General features: G+C 36.8%; 1 protein-coding gene across 2 annotated transcripts; it reads right to left on the bottom strand.

Annotated features, from left to right (window-relative positions):
* Nucleotides 1-4683: 4683 nt before the first annotated feature.
* LOC127642472 (5'-AMP-activated protein kinase subunit gamma-2-like) lies at nt 4684-20049 on the bottom strand. Of its 2 annotated transcripts, none has more exons than XR_007970370.1 (11): nt 19937-20049; nt 17861-17942; nt 14087-14145; nt 12436-12481; nt 12296-12350; nt 11160-11286; nt 10278-10443; nt 10070-10107; nt 9814-9960; nt 7070-7240; nt 4684-6047 (listed from the first exon to the last, which is right to left on the bottom strand). XR_007970370.1 is itself a non-coding variant. In XM_052125092.1 (11 exons), exons 1-11 carry the CDS (start codon nt 20015-20017, stop codon nt 6010-6012), a joined length of 933 nt encoding a protein of 310 aa, XP_051981052.1. In that variant the 5' UTR covers nt 20018-20049; the 3' UTR covers nt 4684-6009. The 2 variants fall into 2 exon arrangements, 1 of the variants encoding a protein (XP_051981052.1); XM_052125092.1 differs by having other exon boundaries at nt 7147-7240.
* Nucleotides 20050-20290: the final 241 nt, after the last annotated feature.

Below are 20290 nucleotides of genomic sequence, written 5' to 3'. Positions count from 1 at the left end.
ATGCATGACCACTGGGATGTTTAGGGCCAGGGTCGGGTTGGGGATTGGGAGGGGTAATATTGGGGGTTAAAAATTGATTCTGTGTATACAGTATGTTTTGTTTTTCTGTGTTTAATATATGAATCAATACAAAATTGTTAATCAGAAAGAACTCTTAGGAGAGAAGACTATATAAAAGTGGAAATTTGTAAATAATTTCTTCTGAAGACATGGATTTAACCATTGGAGTCATATGGATTAAATTTATGCTGCCTTTATGTGCTTTTTGAACTTCAGAGTTTTGAACCCTTTTGACTTGCATTCTATGAAGAGCTGAAATATTCTTCAAAAAATCGTTGTGTCCAGCAGAAGAAAGAAAGTCATACACATCTGGGATGTTATGAGGGTGAGAGAATAATGAATTTTAATTTTGGGTGAACTACTTCTTTATAGCAGTAATGGGTGAACTACTTCTTTATAGCAGTATTGTTACTGATGGCATCAGATGTTAATCCCTTGGATGTTAATCCCTTGGAACTACAATGGAACTAAATGAATTCATACATGACATTTAATATGAATGGTTATCCATGGTACGTCAAAGAATACAATACAATATAGTGCATGTCCAAAAGACCACATTATTACTATGGTGTCATGCCTTAGCTTTATATGTCTTTCTGTCGTTTTGTTCAATTTCCTTTTGTGATGAAAATGAATAGCAGAAACTAACGGTAGGATCGAAGGTTCCTGAAATTATGGTTACCATGGTAAATGTTTCTTCTGCCTTCAAAACAAGCATTCTGAGAGAACCAGAGTAAAGCGCAACAAATTGGAGCCCTCGCGTCAGGAGCGCGCATGTGATGCCCAAATATGCAGTCGAGGCATTGCACTGGTTGGCAGCTCACAGTCAATGACCTTGTTTTGCTTTTGAGACAATGCGCCTGCAAGGTTAATGAATGGAAATGGAGATGGAAAATGTGCGATGCCTGATATCATTGGCGGTATTAAGAGTCCGACATATAAAGATAGATTTTCTGAGGGGCACCGACATACTTATGGTTCTGCAAATATAATAAAAGAAGAACATGTTTCATATCCCTGCACCTGCTCCAAATAATTTTTAAACATAACAAGCAGTAATAATAAACTAGTGTCGGGGATTTTGACTATGTGCTCTCTGTCACGTAGTGTGGTAAAATATTCTGCAGCCGCTAAAATTACTTCACGAGGGGCGTGACATCATGCACATTTAGGAAAGTGAAACACTACACGTCCAAATACTAAGTCGTCAATTCTTTCATAGTTTTTTTTTTTTTTTCTATATGCATAATATTTGTAATATTTAGGGTATTTGTGCAAGCACAAAGCTCATTTATGAGATATGGTTGGTATATATAATAGGCTAAGCCTTTAAAATATGCCGCGAAGCCATTTTTTTTTTTTTTTTTTTTTACATCGTATTTAAAAGGATATTTCAACTCAAAAACACTGTGAATATTATGCGAGAGAGATTACACAAAATACAAAATCTAACCGTTATACCATAAGGCTACTATTATTAAAATAATTAACAATTCAAGTTTCAATTAAGGAAATAATCCGTTTTGTTTACCCCTTATTCGATAGATAGGCTACTGAAACTTCCATTAACTCAAAGTGTGAAGTTAATCTCAGGATTAAACACATCTGGATAAATACATTGGAAAATGGCATCACTTTTTTTGTTTTAGATTTTAAATCTCCATCTCTCATCTATATTCAAGACCAAATATACAGATATTTACCTTAATATGTGAAGGTCTGAGCTTGTCGACAAGAAGTTGCCTACGTGCTCTGTTTATATGGTTTCATGGATCACTTACAAGAAGTGATTGTGAGAGTCAGGTGCCCATCACTATCAGCGCAATGAACCAATGAGCGCGTTTCAGGAACCAGCCTCCCAAAGGCGCACCATCCGTTTATGCCATCTCTGCTTACAATCTCAATAGTCAGTTTTATTATTATTATTATTATTTTTATTTTTTTACTGAAATGATTTTGATCCTCAATAAGTTCATTTTGGGGTTGATCATGACTGGTTTTGACTCGTGGACAGACCGGTATGTCTGTTGAGACTCGGAGAGAGACCTGACTCAAAAAGTCTATCGAGTGTAACATTTTTTTTTTTATTATTATTTTTTAAAACTAATGTAGGCTATTGTTTATGTGATAATTATACTGATTTATATTAGGCTACAGCTTTTACGGAAGTGACACGCCTTGCACATTTAGCCCGCCAAGTTTTCGTAGTCTCCCCACATACTGGTATCCTTCCTGCGTTAATCAGTAAAATGTTACTTCATGTTGGTTTTTTTGTAGTGTATTAGTGTGGCGGAACTGTTTTGACAGTTCCACATTAATCACTGCAAGGTTGTCCTCAAGTGCACCCGTATACATACATTGTGTATTAGTAAGTCATAATTATAAGTCACAATGATTAGATCAAAAGTGATTACTACTAACTACTAAGTCATAATTATGAGGAAACCCAGACAGCAGACATACAGCTCTGAAATTCTCTCATCATTTACTCACCCTCATGCCATCCCTACTGTGAATGACTTTCTTTCTTCTGCAGAACACAATAAAATATTTTTGAAGAATATCTCAGCTCTGTAGGTCCTCACAATGCAAGTGAATGGGTACCAATATTTTTAAGCTCCAAAAGCACATAAAGGTAGCATAAAAGTAACCCATCACCCCGATCAACAACTTTGGGAGGGGGGCCTGGAGATAATTGGCCCAGGGGCCTTTGTAAGTCATAATCCGTCCCTGTGTGGGTGAGAAACAGATCAATATTTAAATCCTTTTTACTATCACTCTCACGTTCTTCTTTTGTTTTTGGCATTTCAGATTCTTCTTGCATATTGCCATCTACTGTGCAGGGAGGAGCACTTATAGTAAAAAAAGGGACTTAAATATGAATCTGTTTCTCACCCACACCCAGTGCTTGTCCTCCCTTTAGGCAAACTAAGTTTCTTAGGGCTTCCGATCCCCCCAGGACCGGCTCAGCCCACACCTAACATATTACATATTGCTCAATGTGCTTTTGGAGCTGCAAGTATTGGGTAATGCATTGTAAGGACCTACAGAGCAGAGATATTCTTCTAAAAATCTTTGTTTGTGTTCAGCAGAAGAAAGTCAAACACATCTGGGATGGCATGAGGGTGAAAAAACTGATCAGAGAATTTTAATCTATGGGTGTAGGCCTACTATCCCTTTAAGAGCATTTAATCTGGAAAGCATCATATTATATTTGACATCTGATGAACATAAGACAATAATTGACATAAGATTAAATTAACATACATTCTAAATCATAAACGTATCAGAGACACTGAATCTGCTGAATGTCCTTTTGAGCCATTGAGGAAGCTTCTTATAGACATATTGCAGATGAGCAAACAGCCTAAGAAATACGTCTTCCAGATGTAAACACTCACATGAAATAAACATCTGGGTGATGCATATGTGCGGGAAAAGTCACAATTATTAGATAGTAGTTCATAATTATCATTATAATCTCAGAATTTAGATTTTTAATCTCATAATGATTATTTAGTATCTTTTAATTATAACTTTTAATCAAATTATTATGACTGTATATATTAAATTTGACTTTTTACATCATAATTATGTTTTTTTTTAATCTTATACATTTATTAGTAGTAGCCTAAATGTAATAGTAAATTATTTAGTATCTCATAATAAAGAGATTACGAGACTTTTGTCCCATAAATATGACTATAAAATATAGCATTATGAAATACCAAAGATCAAATGTTTTTTTTCTTTCAATGTGGCAGAAATAGGCTTCCATATTTGTCAGGCCATGTGTCAGTTCTGTTAAACAGTTACTTATACTGTAACAAACGGCACTGATTTAAGACAGAGGTCACCAAAAAGCATGATTAAAAAGTCTTGTTAGTTCTGACAGCTGCCATTTCTTTGTGTGGAGAAGTAACGAAATACAGTGTCTCCAGGTGCAGAACAAGTTCTTTACCATATAGTAAGTAGGCACAGGGCAATATATACTAATACTTTACTAATATTTACACAATTTAGCCCTGAGATACAGTAGTGTCGCATTGAGGGAGCGGCGCTCAGTGTTTTTCTGGCAGGTGTTAGGTGCAACTGACTCGTCACGTGACCTACCACTCCTACAATTGGCACGATTAATTGGGCTGTCACTGGTGCAGCTCACGGATCCATGTACCTCCTATCACTTGGAAAACAAGTGCTTATTTAATGACGCATTTAAATGTATTAACGCTACATATTAGATTGTATTTTATTTATCTTAATACTGACAGGCCCAACCATAATAAGTTTACTGTCACTACGAGACCAATTGAGGAAATTCAGTAGAATCTGGCAGATCTGGCAAATTATATTATAATTATTTTATTTATAATAATAAAATTTATATTTATTTATTTATCACAATGCATGGAATTGATGGTTTTAATTCATTATTATGCCTATTTTGATGAATAGGCATACATTTAAAAAAATAAAATAACCGCAAAATAAACATATTAAATTTGAATGAGACTCCACTTGTAATAAACCTCACTAGCATGCCATTTTGGTTTTGAATCTACTGGCTGGTCATTTTACTAATCTGCCAATAAAATACAAGAAACAATTCAGAGACTTGGTTTATTCTTTTTTATTTAACTGTAAAATAAAAAAGGACTCTAAAGCCCGATTATGCATTAGCATTCTAATACCAGTGATGTACATTTATCTATGGACATCACTCTCTCTTAATGACAGTATCAACATCATATCTGCAAAATGAGGAGAACCAAAACAATGATGTGCAATATTACAAACGACTGAATACACAGAAAAATAGACCTTTCTCTGGCACTTGTAGTCTCCTCGAATAGAAGCTCTGTGCATGTGTACAGTGCAATCAATACAAACAACAAGAGGTCTGTTGCCTCATGGACAAAAGGACACCAAGTCATTGGACATCAAATCAGTGATCAGTACATGGTTTTACTGCATAGGGGCTTAATAGTTCTTTCAGTTTCATACTTCGATATCACTTTCAACATTACAAAAGTGTTACAAATAAATAAATAACCATTTCAATGATCCTTTACATAATCATTCCAGAAATATCATCACCCAAATGTATATCCCAGTGAAGAAAATCAGAGCTCTGCTATAAATAAAATTTGTGAAAAATTTAAACTGCAAAAAAAAAAAGGTGGGGGTTATTTTGGTTTTAAACAACATTCACTTTGATATATTTTAACATTCAATTATTCTTGTTCGACTGGCAACCAGTAGTGGGCAAAAACTGGTGAACAAAAGGCACCATAGATAGATAGAGGAAACCACTTGTGTCTGAATTTACAGGGACATCATACAAAGACAGAGAGATGGTTGAGGGATATTCATACTAAAACTGATAATGAGACGTCCCTAAATTCAGTAGTCAAAAATACAAATATGTGAGCTGGGCACATAAGCCACAATATGAAGGCTCTATACATTAGGAAAAAACAGTCATTACATGCACTTGAATACTGAGATTATTACTGAATGCCCTGCAACGCACAACCACCCTCCCTAAAGTGGCTATTATGGTACAGACCACTGTTTAAACACCAGATGGCGCAGTTTTAGGTCTAGCTAAAAGTCTAGTTTATCACAGAGTACGTGCAGAAGCTTTAGTGTGATATAAGATTCTGAGTTCACCATATCCTTCTGAATAAGAGCTGATCCAACATATCTCCCTAGATGCCCACTACGTCCATTCATTTTCAGACAATAGACTCATCAACCAAACAATCTACCCAAAAAAACCTTCTCTTGCCCTTCAACAGCACATATTTCGGTCAAGCCCATGGTCCTTGGTTTTACTCCATCTTTTGGTGTGGTCCGCACTTCTCCAAAGACTTTAGCGTCTCCATTCAGCCCTGCTCCAGTCTCTGAAAGCAATGTCACATGACCTAACAGTCTCAGCTCATGTCACTCCGTCTCTGCTTCGCTGTTCTTTCTGGTCAAACCTGCACATGTAAAAAAGGAGACAGAGGAGGGACTGTGTAAAGGAGTGGTCTATTTTTTTGTTGCAGTACTGCTTATCACCACTAGTTTGCATCTCCCAAACATTTAAATCGGGTTGATTGATCCTAGAGATCTACCTTCCCTCCTACAGTTTATTTCTAGGGAGTGTTTTGCTGGCTCATTTGTGTTTGATTGATATTAAGGTCTGCAGGAAGGTAGATTATCCAGAGCAGAACTGAGCACCCCTGCACTAAACATTATGCATATACACACAGGGCAGAATGTCTTTTTATCCATGCATACTATTTGCCACATTAGCAACATCCCATCTGCTACTTAAGATTCATAACACTCTTTCTCAGAAGCAATTAATATTCAGTGTTATAAATTCACAGCCAGCAAGGCAGACACAGCAAACAAGTGACCTCTAGGAAGAGTTTACAGCAAACATGGGAAAAAGTTCATCACATCCAATCATCGTACTTTGATTTAGAAGTCTGAAATACCTACATGTGCAATGGTCAGTATAACAACACTGTTCAATCATATTCCATCAGTTAATATAATCATCTTGCTGAGATTACCTACTGAATAGCACTTCTGACATGTGTTTACTTATGTGTACACTAAGTGTACTTCAATGTGAATGTGTTGAGAGGACAGCGATTGAGTTGAAATGCAGCAGGACACGATGCATCACCAGACAGAGCCGTGCAGTGGGAGGGACTATTATGCACTGCAAGTGTCTGTCTCATTAATCAAAATCATATGCGGTGAAACAAACACACACACACACACGCACGCACGCACGCACACACGCACGCACACATGCCATTATGTCTATTACCTAATAAAATCAAAACAATTCAATCACAGAAATTTGTGTCAGATGTCTGGCTCTGTGGTGGAAACAAGGTATTAGCAAGTTAGCATCCTCAAATACACAATTACATGGTAGCCAGGCAGCAGGTCATGCACAGACGCCATGACAGCAGCAGTGGCGGACTGTCAGGCAGTGCAGTACCTGATGCTCTGGTGGGAGGGGATGGTAGGATGACGGTCCTGCAGGAAATGAACTTTAGGAGTGCTGAGCATTTATACCTGCAGGGTTGAGAACAAGTGCCTGGAGAATGTCCGAAAGAGAGACAATGCCCACAATGCTTCCATTCTCATCTACAACCACCAACCTGTGCACCTGAAAGAGGACAGATAGACATCAGTACCAAGAGCAGCCCCAAGAATATTTCCTTGAAAGTGACCAAGAATGACACTTGTTCAAATATCTCCTCTCTAAAAAACATGAGTAGCTCTATTTTATCTATAACACCAAGAGCAACTCTAGAATGACTATTACATTGATCAGTTCACAAATGATCCTCTCTGTAGTGGCCTAGAGTTGTTTTTTATCTATTACCTAGAGCAGGGGTTGGCAACCTATGCATGAATGCCAGGATTGGCATGCAGAGGGGTAATCACTGGCACACCAGCAACGGCGAAAGAGGAGTAGATTATTTTATTTATATAAATTCTGCACCTGCCTTCCAAACTACATGATGTAATCCTTCCTCATGATCACGCAGCATTTTTTCATGAGCTGAATGTGAGGCTAAACAAAAAGGTAAAATGTGACGAGACAGCAGTATACCCTAACAGACTCGTGCCCTCTTTGTGATTTAGCTAAATGTAGTATAACAAAATATAAGAAATATTTAAGATTACAATTTCATGATCAGTAATCAAATAAGCAAATTTGTGATATTTACTCTGTTAACTTGTTTTGTACAAAAGGACAGGTTTTCGGCACAGCCATTGACCAGAAAAATTGTATAAATGGCACTCCATGTCAAAAAGTTTGCCGACCCCTGACCTAGAGCGATTCTAGAATAATTTCCTCTATGGTGATCTAGCGCAGCTCTAGAATCATATAGTAACCTAGAGCAGAACATTATCTATTACCTGGAGCAGTTTAGGAAAGATTTCCTTTTTGGTATACTTGAGCAGCTGTAAAATATCTATTATCTAGATAAGATCTAGAATGATCTCACCTATAGTGACCTAGCACAGCTATAGAATCATACAGTAACCTAGAGCAGCACAACATTATCTATTACCTGGAGCAGATCAGGAATGATTTCCTTTTTAGTAACCTTGAGCAGCTGTAAAATATCTATTATCTAGATACATTCTAGAATGATCTCACCTATAGTGACCTAGCACAGCTATAGAATCATATAGTAACCCAGAGCAGCAGTACATTATCTATTACCTGGAGCAGATCAGGAATGATTTCCTTTTTAGTAACCTTAAGCAGCTGTAAAATATCTATTATCTAGATACATTCTAGAATGATCTCTATAGTGACCTAGCACAGCTATAGAATCATATAGTAACCTAGAGCAGCACTACATTATCTATTACATGGAGCAGATCAGGAATGATTTCCTTTTTAGTAACCTTGAGCAGCTGTAAAATATCTATTATCTAGATACATTCTAGAATGATCTCACCTATAGTGACCTAGCACAGCTATAGAATCATATAGTAACCCAGAGCAGCAGTACATTATCTATTACCTGGAGCAGATCAGGAATGATTTCCTTTTTAGTAACCTTAAGCAGCTGTAAAATATCTATTATCTAGATACATTCTAGAATGATCTCCTCTATAGTGACCTAGCACAGCTATAGAATCATATAGTAACCTAGAGCAGCACTACATTATCTATTACCTGGAGCAGATCAGGAATGATTTCCTTTTTAGTAACCTTAAGCAGCTGTAAAATATCTATTATCTAGATACATTCTAGAATGATCTCCTCTATAGTGACCTAGCACAGCTATAGAATCATATAGTAACCTAGAGCAGCAGTACATTATCCATTATGTCGAGCAGTTTAGGAATGATTTCCTTTTTAGTAACCTAGAGCAGCTGTAAAATATCTATTATCTAGATACATTCTAGAATGATCTCCTTTATAGTGACCTAGCACAGATCTATAATATCTATTATCTAGAGCTGTTCTAGAATTATGTAGTAACCTAGAGCTGCTGAAGAATATTTATTATATAGAACAACTCTAGAATGATCGCCTCTATAGTAACCTAGTGTTTCTTTGAATATCAATCATCTAGAGTGGTTCTAGAATTTTATGGTAGCCTAGAGCAGCTGGACAATGTTTACTGCATAGAACGATTCTGGAATCATCCCCTCTATAGTAAACTAGTGCAGCTTAGAATATCTTTCACCTAGAGGAGGTTTTACATAATCTCCTTCACAGTGACCTTCAGCAGCTGTAGAAAATATACTGCCTAGTGTGTCTCTAGAATTATATAGTAACCTAGAGCAGATGTTGAATATTTATTACATAGAGCAGTTCTGGAATGATCCTCTTGATAGTAACCTAGAGCAGCTGCAGATTAATAATTACCTAGAGTGGTTTTTGAATGATCTCCTCTATAGTAACCCACAGCAGTGCTAGAACATAATTTACCTAGAATGGCTTTGGCTTATCTCTTCAATGGTGACCTATAGCAACTCTAGTACATCTATTACCTAGAGCCTTATCTCTTACTCTATTATATATATTACTCAAGACTTATCTCTTCTATTGTGACAGAGCAGCTCTAGAACATCTATAACCTAGACTGGCTCTAAACTAGATATATATAGAAAAACTAATAACAGCTCTAGAATATCTTCTCTTTTTAGTGCCCCATAGGTGGTAATAACAGATATAAAGACAGTAAGGAAGACAATGGGAGAGCTCACCTCAGCCTTGACTATCCGATCTACTATCGTCTCCAGTGTCTCAAATCTGTTGCACTTCATGACCCCTTCAAAGTACTGCGACCTGTGCATTAGCGCCTGTGTCACACTAATGTCCAGGTTATTGTATGTCTTTTCAGCAGCAAGATTCTAAAAACACAAACAAGACACAGAGTGTCAGAAGTTCAGGTCAAAGAACTAAACATCTTTTAATGTTCAAATTTAATTAAATAACAAAATTAATAGACAATATACTCACAATGACATCAAATTTGGAATAAATATCTACAACTTTTCCTGAAAAAAGAAAATATAAAGGAAATTTTGAAATTACATTGAGAAGGTATATCTGTGTAACTGGCAGTCTTAAACTTAATAGCATCACAAATCTAGAAACATGTATTACATATACTGTACCCAGTATTTATACATAATTGCCCTGGGCGACTTTCACTATTTGAGCTTACCTGACTCGTCCACCACAGGCAGCGCTGACACCCGCCTCTCCACAAAGATGCTAAGTGCTTTAATGATTGGAGTGTCAGGGTGAATGAAGGCGATGTTGCTGTAGGTCCCGATACTCAGCTCTTCCAGTGTCTGCTTCATAAAACCGGGCTTTGGCATCTCACACACCTGAGACACAAGCACAAACTAATGTATCTATTTTGCACTTATGGGTAATTTAGCACTACTAAAAATAAAATTTGGATATTTGATGTATGCCCCACTGCATTTAGCAAAAAAAAAAAACATTTTTATTAAATATTTTTATTTGTGAATTTTTGTTTTGAAAATGTGAAGCAAATAGAATGCATTAATATATATTTTTTATGCATTGCCAGTTCAATGCCTGCATTACAAGCTAATTTGTTTAGAAAAGATATTAACTGATGTTTCTATTTCAGTGTTTTTGACCTGAGAACTGAATCTGTCCACACTGTTGAGGTGTATAAAAAGCCACAGAAACTGAATCAAATAAATCAAATTAATATAGGCACTGCTGTCTGTCCTCTTTTCTTCTGCTCTGCCCCTCCCTCCCTTCCTCCATACTTTTTATCTTATTCATTCACTTCCTTCCTAATTTACTCCAGAAGAAATGACAGGGCACTTTATTGCACCATTGGTTGAGCCAAAAACCATACATATTGCCAAAAAACATCCAGTAAACATGCCAATGTAGCATGTATTGTACATGGAACAATATAAATCAAACAAGTTTTATTATAGATTTTTAGGAATATGTTGTGTATTTATTGTCCTCTTGCACATAGTAAATTGCATTTCAATGCCAGCCCAGTTGAGCAAACAACAAATCGACTTTGAAATTTGACCTTGGAAACTGAACTTACAAACAGCTGAAGGAATTTCAGGATCCTCTTGTGCGTCAAAATATAAAGTGCATTTCCACTAATGGGGTCGATGACCGGCAACCGGTGGATCTTGTTTTTGATCAGTGAATACACAGCATTAAATATGCTGAAACACACAAAGCACACAAACACAGAGAAAGTCAATTTCAAGGCAGTGATGTCAGGAACAGAAGGGTGACTTCAGAGAACATTTCCAATATAGTTTTCTGTATGGTCGCCTCAGGTGAGTACAGTCCCATCTTTCACCAGACCATGTCGACGTGTTAATCAAAAGCAAACATTTTTTGATGAGCAAAATTAAGTAGCCTAGAAAATGACTGTTTTACGCTAGGTATGCCATTTTATTAATCTGCTGATTAAGATGGCTATTTTCAACGAGGTGACGACTGCTTAACGGGTTAAACTAGCATTTATTCTGTGTGCACGTCATGTATAGAATACATTAGGTTTTTTGTAGGCTATATCACAGGCCTATTTTTGTTTTCTATCCTGTAGCTATTTTTCTTTTTACACCGTAATTGTTATTGGTTGATGTTCTTTACAGAACAGCTGTCATATAGATCAAAGATTAATGCACAACGGTACGCAGTGAAATACACTCAAAACATTTCAGCGCATTTTTTCTCTCGTATATTTGGCTTTTAGCCTACCTGTTAATTATTTTCAACAATTTCCTGACTGTTTTAAAATATTAATAATTAACTTTTACTTGGTGAATTCCATTTAGAAAAGGCTATTAGGGTTACGTTACTGGCCCTACACTTTTCATTCAATTGATTTCAACAGATATACCTGAATTTGCTAACATTATTGATTCAGTGAATGCATGTCATGTTTTATATTTAATGTAAAATTATTATAATGCAAGGCGAGCACGTCGCAGATAAATGCCCCTTTTCAGCGGAATTTAGTGTTGGATTTGGAATAGATTAAGTATTTTAAATGCGGCGTATAAATAAAACAATTTTTTGACTGTTTTCTGAAGGTTGGTTTCTTTTTAGGCTAGTCGACTCGATTTTCATTTAAACATCAGTGAAATTTCCGTTTCCGTTACGTTCCGCACGTCCCTAATAATTACTGTACAGTATGTTGATGTAATAATTGAACGTGCTTACCTTGCATCTGGAGATATGTTCACTAAAGGCTTAAATGTTTCTTGTAGATAGAGCTCTGTTGGTAGAAAATAAGGAAAATAACGTAAATGCAGAACGGAAAACAGAAGCACCTAAAAGAATAATGCGTTAGGATTTCTTACCTCTCCAAGTTTCTATTTTGTGTTCCTCAAGCTCGTAGATTTGTACCTGGACCAAAACATAAGACTTTTTGTGAAACTACAAACAAAAATCAAATACAATAGTTTTCCTTAAACTAGGAGGTATTATAAAGATCTTCCCATACTGTATACATTACATTATGTTCCCTTGCATTAGAGTAATAAGAGGGGGTGCTTAAGTGTAATAAAATAACATGAAAACTGCTCAATTTTCTACGAGCAAAATATATTTGGACATTTCTTTGTTTTCATTTGAGGTGGAAAATGACATGTTCTTTTTTTAATAAAAGTCAAATGGTAAGAGTCTAGTTCTGACCGTTAAGGCAAAAAGTGAGAATGCAGATCACCTAAGTAGCAGGCTTCCCACCAGGGCTCCAATTAGGAGCAGCCACCACACTACTCATGTAGGGCAGCATCTAAACCCACATGACTAATCATGAAAGCAGGCTCATTCCATATGTTAGCTAATTATAACTGTAGGCATGAGTGCTTACATTTGTAAATGTATGTACATTTCAGTGTGTGATAATGACTTATGTGAGAGGAAACTGAATTAATGCTGAAGCTCTTGCTTTCTAGGAGGCTCTGAAGAGGAATGCTGGTAAGTGACTGCTAGTGAGCGTGGTGAATTAGGAGCTTGTGCCGTTCCTTAAGGAGACATATTCTACACTTTTTGTAACAAAAAGTAACAAAAACTATAATGTATAAATTATATTCTATAAAACTATAACTTTAATGTTAGTCAATGTTTCACAGTTGTAATTTTGTTTTTCATGGCCATTTTTCTGAATTAAATTTTTTGCTACTGTACCTTTAAGAATTGGTGTAAATGACCTCTGTTATGATTGGTTAACCTCTTCGCAATACGTTTGTAGTTCACAGTGTCGGTTGGTAAGCAGGAAGAGAAGTTTTACTGTGGATTTGAGGCTGCGAGTCAAACGATGATCCGACTTCCCATCAGGAATTAATTAAAAGACTAAATTACAGCAGAATAACTGCATAATTCATGAGAGCAAAATAAGCAATTCGTTTCCTAATCACCTCTATTTGAAAACTTATTAGCACAAAAGTCAGACAACAAATGCTAGGGTGTTTCTGGATGGGTGCTGGAAGCTACTTACTCAATGCAAAGATACAATCACAGATTTGCATGTGCTCTGTTCTATTTATTCCTAAAGTGCATTCTAACGTTATTGTGGCTTAACTAACATGACAGGTTCTCTTTAAATCGTCACCATGACAGAAGTAAATCTGAAAGGGAAAATGGACCATCAAAAGACAGTTTACACTAATGCCCACAATAGCAACCCTTGCAGCATCACTGAGTTCTGACACTTTTCAGAAAACAAATGTATGTTAAATCGAGCTTGAATAACTAGAAAAGTTTGCATTCACAGACTTGCACAGACTAGATTTTGGGCATTCAGTTACTTGCACAGACTAGATTTCATGCAGTGATATGCTTGCACAGACCATATTTCAGGCCATAGACTACATTTCGACATTCATGTACATGCAGACTTTATTTCGGGCATTCACGTACTTGCATAGTCTATATCACTTTCTTTCAGCAGAAATCTAAAACTCATAAATCCAGAAAAAACTACAAAATAAGAAATAGGGCACAACGTACCATGGGTGATTTGTAGTATCTGTGAAGTATGTTGATGAAGTCTGTGATGGTTAGCATGCCTGCAGAGAAAAGAGAGAAAGAAATATTAACACTGAGCTCTTCAGTGTTACTATGGACCACCCATAACACAAGAGGATATTTGTACACAGTAAAAGGAGATATGAGAGTAAGTGAGCCAAAGTGGGGCCTCTGATCACAGTTTCCTTCACTCAGAGTACAGTGGAGCTCTTTGAGTTTGGAAAGTTCTTTACGGGCAGTGGCATCATGCCAACCATGAGCTAAAACAGAGTGTGGAGAGGAGGTGCCCACAGAAACCAATGAATCGGCTGATTAGGCCGTTAACATATTGATGCAAAAAATTGATTTATGTGTGATCTGCATATAGGTGTGTCATGCACCTATTTTGTTTGAGGGAACACCAAGGTCAGCCACCACAACCCAAATCAAACTTTTAAAAGTCATTAAAATTAAATTTAAAGTATTTTCTAAGTGGTATTCCAAATGTTGTTTGGTACATTTGTGATTTTCCAAAAGTTGGACATGTCCCTATCATCCCTACCTAAATCTACGCCAAAGGGCTATTTTCTGACTGCCGTATAGAAGAACCGCCTGCTCCAACCATCCACTCGGAAATGTAATAATGCACCACAAGAAATCTATTTGTGTCCCACAGGTTTGCAGACTTAAATGAGAGAGTCACATGCTGTATGAGTGATGATTGTTAGCTGAGAGGGATGTATTTATATGCATTACATAACCACTGGCAAACTAGTGGACACTGGCTAAATCACTGCTGGAAGAAAGCAGAGAGTGTTGGAGAGAGCCACATTGCAATCACTCTCTTGATTAAAAGGTGATGAAGAGAGCAGGTGTATTTATATCTGTTCCTGTCAAGCTGCCCCACATAGTGGCCTCTAACTTAATCAGTTGAGAGGAGAAAGAGGAAGAGTATTAGAGGTTGTGGTGCTCCAAGACAACAAAGGCATGGACTTGAAGGTGCATATTATACATACCGGTAAGTCATAATTATAGTGTTAGGAAGTTGCATTAATTTTAACAAATTGGTTTGCTCAATGGCTTATGGATACAATTGGATACAATGGATTAGTTATATAAAAAAAATACATATTAACCAAATAAATAATGTCATCACTCAATTTGTCCAACATTTTTCTAGCAAGTCAGTCCTCTGGCGGCCATCTTTAGAACGCTCCCGGGAAGCTATTTCCAGTCATGATAGTGCAGCTCCTATCAACTTGAATGTGGAAAGACCAAAATCTCCAAAATGGTTTGTCATGTTTACGATCAAAGAACATATTTCAAATCAGCAGTAAAATCTGACAATACTGGTATCATAAATTGTGCTTCTTTACCTCAGATTACACAAAAAAAACTGTTTTCCCAGCTTATAGATAATGCGCATGCATTCTCAAGCTGATTGACAGGCGATGTCTGTATCTAAAAGGTGATTGGCTCTTTTACCTGTAAGGCGGAACTTCCTTTCTACATCCGTTGACCGTTTGCTACCATTGGACATTCCTATTTCGCTCATTAATTTGAATAGAATTGGCCCGTCTCTGCTAAATAGTCTCTGATATGACACAGTGCTACCAAAAGAAAAAATATTCCTAAAAGTCCCTGTGCAGCACTTTATATGCACATTTCTTAGTGGACTAAAGATTTTGTTAAATCCTACCTTTTATCACTATATTTTACAAATTCCATAGATTGTGCAAAATACTGCATGATGTATTTCGGAATTCGATAACACAATAATAGACCACCAATAAAAAACAAATAATAAATCAAATTTAAATATGCCACACACCGATAGTCAGAGATTTTTGAACTGCATTACAAGACTATTCAACTGCATTTTTTATTGGAAGTAGTGCGAGTAGTATGTGAACACAGAAAATGCAACAAAAATGTGTGGAATATTGGACAATTCATGCACTCAATGGTCACAGCTTGCCCTACATAGTGTAAGGGGCGGAGTTATGGCACTACAATGCTGGACTAAAAAACAATTATACTTAATGGTGAAAGGGAAACTAGCAAAACTTCTGTGAAGGCAGCACCTTATGTGAGTTGATTGCTTTACCAATATGTGCGAGTATGTTCATTATTTGAGATTTAAGTGTTTGAGTTTGGCTAAGACACTAAGCTAGCGGTAGTAAAAAAAATGTGTAGAAAAAATCTTTACTGTTCCATTTGGGACAATACTACATTTTGAAAATTCATACATTTACATAGCTGAGTGCATAGTGTATATATTGCATAGTGTATATATTGCAAGTACATAGTGTACTGTATAGTGCATCGTATGGGACATTGTTCTTACTGAAAGTGATTTACAAAGTGTCACTAAAATAAATGCTTTAACAATTTATTCTCAAATCACACATCATTAGTTCAAGTCTCAAAAAGGAATTATTTTAACTCAAATGACAGTAGTTTCACAGAATAACAACATAATCAGCATCATGTCCCCCTCTTCCAAGACAAGATGCTTAATTTTCCATCATTAGGTGTTTATAAGGAGGTGCTGGAACTGCCTTAGTCGTAGTGGTTAAATTAATCTGACAGATAGTCCTAACAGACCTCTCAGAAGGGAGGTTTCAAAACTTTCTAATTAATATCACCACTCATGCCTCCACCTGCACACACTCCCTCCATCTGATATACACACAGCTTCTGCATTAATAACAGGAAACCAGTGTTGTACTTAGGCTTGTATTTGCAGTAAGGTAAGTGACTCAGCATTTTAGAAACACTCAAATGGCCCTTCATCAACACTGACAGGCTAATGTAGAGCAAAAATGACCAGCAGATTCAGAACAGACAAATCTATCAAAACACAACAAATTTAAGCACAGCTGGCCACATAAAGCATAAGATTAAATGGCTAATATAATATTCAACAGAAATCTGGCACTCCTTTAGTCTATCTGTCATGTTTCTGTTGAGCCTGGAGTGGATAGGACTGTCCGTATATACTCCAGAGGACATCAATTTACAGTCAGATATTTGAAGTGTTTAGTTGGTCTTGAGTGAAGAGTTACATTGTGTGGTGCATTTCCTTTCTATATTTGCCTCAAGCCCTGACCGACCAGCAAAAAGATCAAGGGGCACTCCACCCCCTAGGCTGATGATGAAACGATTAACATTGCCTCGAACTCCAAAAAGCCACATTACGAGAGTCAAATTTTATGCGTATGCAGTTTCATGTTGTCTTTAATTTCACATTGCAGTAACAAGCTGCCCATTTCCATGACATTGTTTCACAGAAAGCTCTTAAATGTTTCCATCTGATTGCCAATTTAGCTTAACTCGCAAAGATCATTCCTCCGTTAACTAGCCGAGCTGGAGGAAAACGCTTCAACTTTTATTCTATTTTGACTTCTATTTTGAGCAGGCTTTGCCATGGTAACAGATAAGACTCTGTACCAACAGACTGCTGAGTGTTGTGAGGTTGACAGGAAGGATCATCTCCCGTCTAGATCTCTTCTCTAGGCCACAGAGATCTAGATGTATATATTACACTCCCTCAAAGAGTCTGCCAAAGACCAGATTGACTTACAACTCTCTGTTTAAAAAGCCATAGATAAAGAAAACACTGATAAGATGAAAGTTTCCAATAGGAACTGAGAATTTCTGTCCCCATAATGCCTATTTCCACAAGATTTATCAGATTAGGCCCTTCAAAAATGGTCTTTGCCACTCAAATCAAAAGGTGACAGGTTGTGTTTCAAAGTTTATCACTACACTCACCCACAAAACTCTGTTTCTTGGTCTCCCACAGAGGGGCTGCTCGAACCCCATTGGCTACCAGGGCAAAAAAGGCCTTTTTAACCTGAAAGGAAAAAAGACAAGACATTTGTCATATAACAATTAATGTTTTGCTGCACCAGTGTGCAATGACAGGCAGAGGGCACTATAACGTCCAAACGTCTCAGATTGTATGGAATAAATATGATGTACCGAGAAAAGGTGAGTCCTTATACCAGTATGCTGTATGTATACACACAAGTATGGAGTCCAATTATACATTTGAGGCCGCTAAACTAATATATTCTGCATTTTAACCACACATACAGTATGTTCGTTCCAGTCAAATATATTATCTGTTATCTAGCGAACACGTTATTAAAGCAATAGAGTAATCTAGGATCAATTCAAGTTAAAGGAATGGTTCACCGAAGAATGAAAATTCTCTCATTATTTACTCACCCTCATGCCATCCCAGATGTGTATGACTCTCTATCTTTTGCAGAACACAAATTAAGGTTTTTAGAAGAATATTTCAGCTCTTTTGGTTCACAAGTGAATGGGTGCCAAAATTTTGACACTCCAAAAATCACAGAAGTCAGCACAAAAGTAATCCATATGACTCCAGTGGTTAAATCCATATTTTCAGAAGTGTAAGCGATTTTATCACATTAAAATCATGTTAAAACGCATATTGTTTACTTGTGGCTATACTTTTGAAACAGTGAGTATTTGAATGTTTACAGATTGATTACTTTTGCAAATGCCCCACTGTAACTTTGATCTTTGCATTTACATTTTTTTGTGTGTGTGGTAATCATTATGCCACAAATGCTGTCGATTGATCTTAAGTTGTATTGAACTCGGAATTATATTCCCTTATCTCTGAACTCCTAACAAATTTTAATTAAACATTAAAATTTTATGACACATTTTGATGCACAAAATTATGGGAAACCATAAGAAAGCATGTAAAACTCTTCCTGCAAAACTGTTAAAAGTTTATAGTACTTGCTAGCATGGTGATTGAAAATAATCCTCGCCATGGAATTCAATTCTCTAAGGAGGATTTGGGAGGTCAAGTCCTTTCAAACACTGTTGATACCTCAATGAAGCCAAACAAAGCATTAATCATTTGGTCTCACGGGCATTCTTAAATAAATCATGCAAGCTTCGTTTTTCCCTCCTTGGGTGATGTTCCGGCCCAATCTAGGATTATTAAACATTAATAGAGCCATGGCAAGGAACATAATGACACAATTCCTCTGATCTATGGAAACTGTTTAGAATTAGGTGTGTGTATGTGGGGGGTGCTAACGGCTAGTATGTCACAGCTATGAGTCAATGATCAGGAACACAAGCACTCTAGAACTCCTGTCCAAAACAATCCCATCGTTGCAGGGAAAGGGAAGACCATTCATCTCGGATTTATCAAATATTTACACATATCGACAGTAGAGCAATGACCCAGTGGGCCCCTAAGCCGCTGTTGAACATTACAAGCAGACCACACTGGTTTATGTCAATGTGCAATACCACAATAGACTGGAAATATATGTGCTGATTGCACAGTATGTGTAATGCGCTGTGTGAACTCTGCTGAGGAAATTGCTGACAGAAACATCAAGGTGTGGTATAACAACCCACTGAAAAAAAAAAAAAAAAGACAAATAGAGAGAGAGACAAATGAGGTGAAGAGAAGCAGGATTACAGACAAGAAATTGCCTCAACTAAAAGTTGCAGCATTTTAATAGCACAAGTCTTGTTAACAAGCCGCATGAGGTATGAGCAAGCTGATTGAGGTATCATTCATGTCTGTAGAACAAAACAGCACATGCACAGACATTTTTATATTTAGTGATAGTCCTAAATATATTGCTCAGTTACAGTGATGCTTTGCTTCAGCAAACAACCCAAAAAAAATTCTTTTGGTTTTCCTGTCATTATGTGTTTCCTGAAAAACACACATGGCTTTCATTAACTAACTTTGAGGATCAAGTATTTAGTAAGTCATTGTAAACAAACTTGACATAGATTTCTTATCTATCTGTGACATAAGCACTTCTACAGGGCACTTACCTGCAGCGTTGTGTCAAAGACCACTATCTTGGAGCTGGTGGGGACGATGTCATAGCACTTATGTGACTTCATAAAACGCATGTAAATGTCACTCTCAGATGTTTCGACAGCTGTAAAGACACCAATAAAGGACAAAACAGAGTCAAATTGAAAGCAAAGTGACATCCGTAAATGTCAATAAGATGTAGTTAAGTGCTAACAGGCTAACTGATGCATTTATATTGAACTGGTGTTGTTATTTCAAAGAATGACACAGCAGATCAGAACGAGTTATGTGCTGAATTTCAAGACTAAAGGCTAAAGTATACTTTGGTTTACACGTCACTGATTGCTCTCGTGCACAATTTTGTCATC

Source organism: Xyrauchen texanus, unplaced genomic scaffold (assembly GCF_025860055.1).
Source record: "Xyrauchen texanus isolate HMW12.3.18 unplaced genomic scaffold, RBS_HiC_50CHRs HiC_scaffold_638, whole genome shotgun sequence".
Taxonomy (NCBI): domain Eukaryota; kingdom Metazoa; phylum Chordata; class Actinopteri; order Cypriniformes; family Catostomidae; genus Xyrauchen; species Xyrauchen texanus.
This window is presented reverse-complemented; position numbering and strand designations above follow the sequence as displayed.

Excerpts from the sequence above, each read along its gene's own strand:
- LOC127642472 (XM_052125092.1), bottom strand. The coding sequence starts at position 20,017 with ATGCGTTTTATGAAGTCACATAAGTGCTATGACATCGTCCCCACCAGC. Across the intron at positions 9,961-10,069 it reads ATTCCAAATTTGATGTCATT|AATCTTGCTGCTGAAAAGAC; the intron begins GTGAGTATATTG and ends TTGTGTTTTTAG. Across the intron at positions 6,048-7,146 it reads ACTTGTTCTCAACCCTGCAG|GTTTGACCAGAAAGAACAGC; the intron begins GTATAAATGCTC and ends TTACATGTGCAG.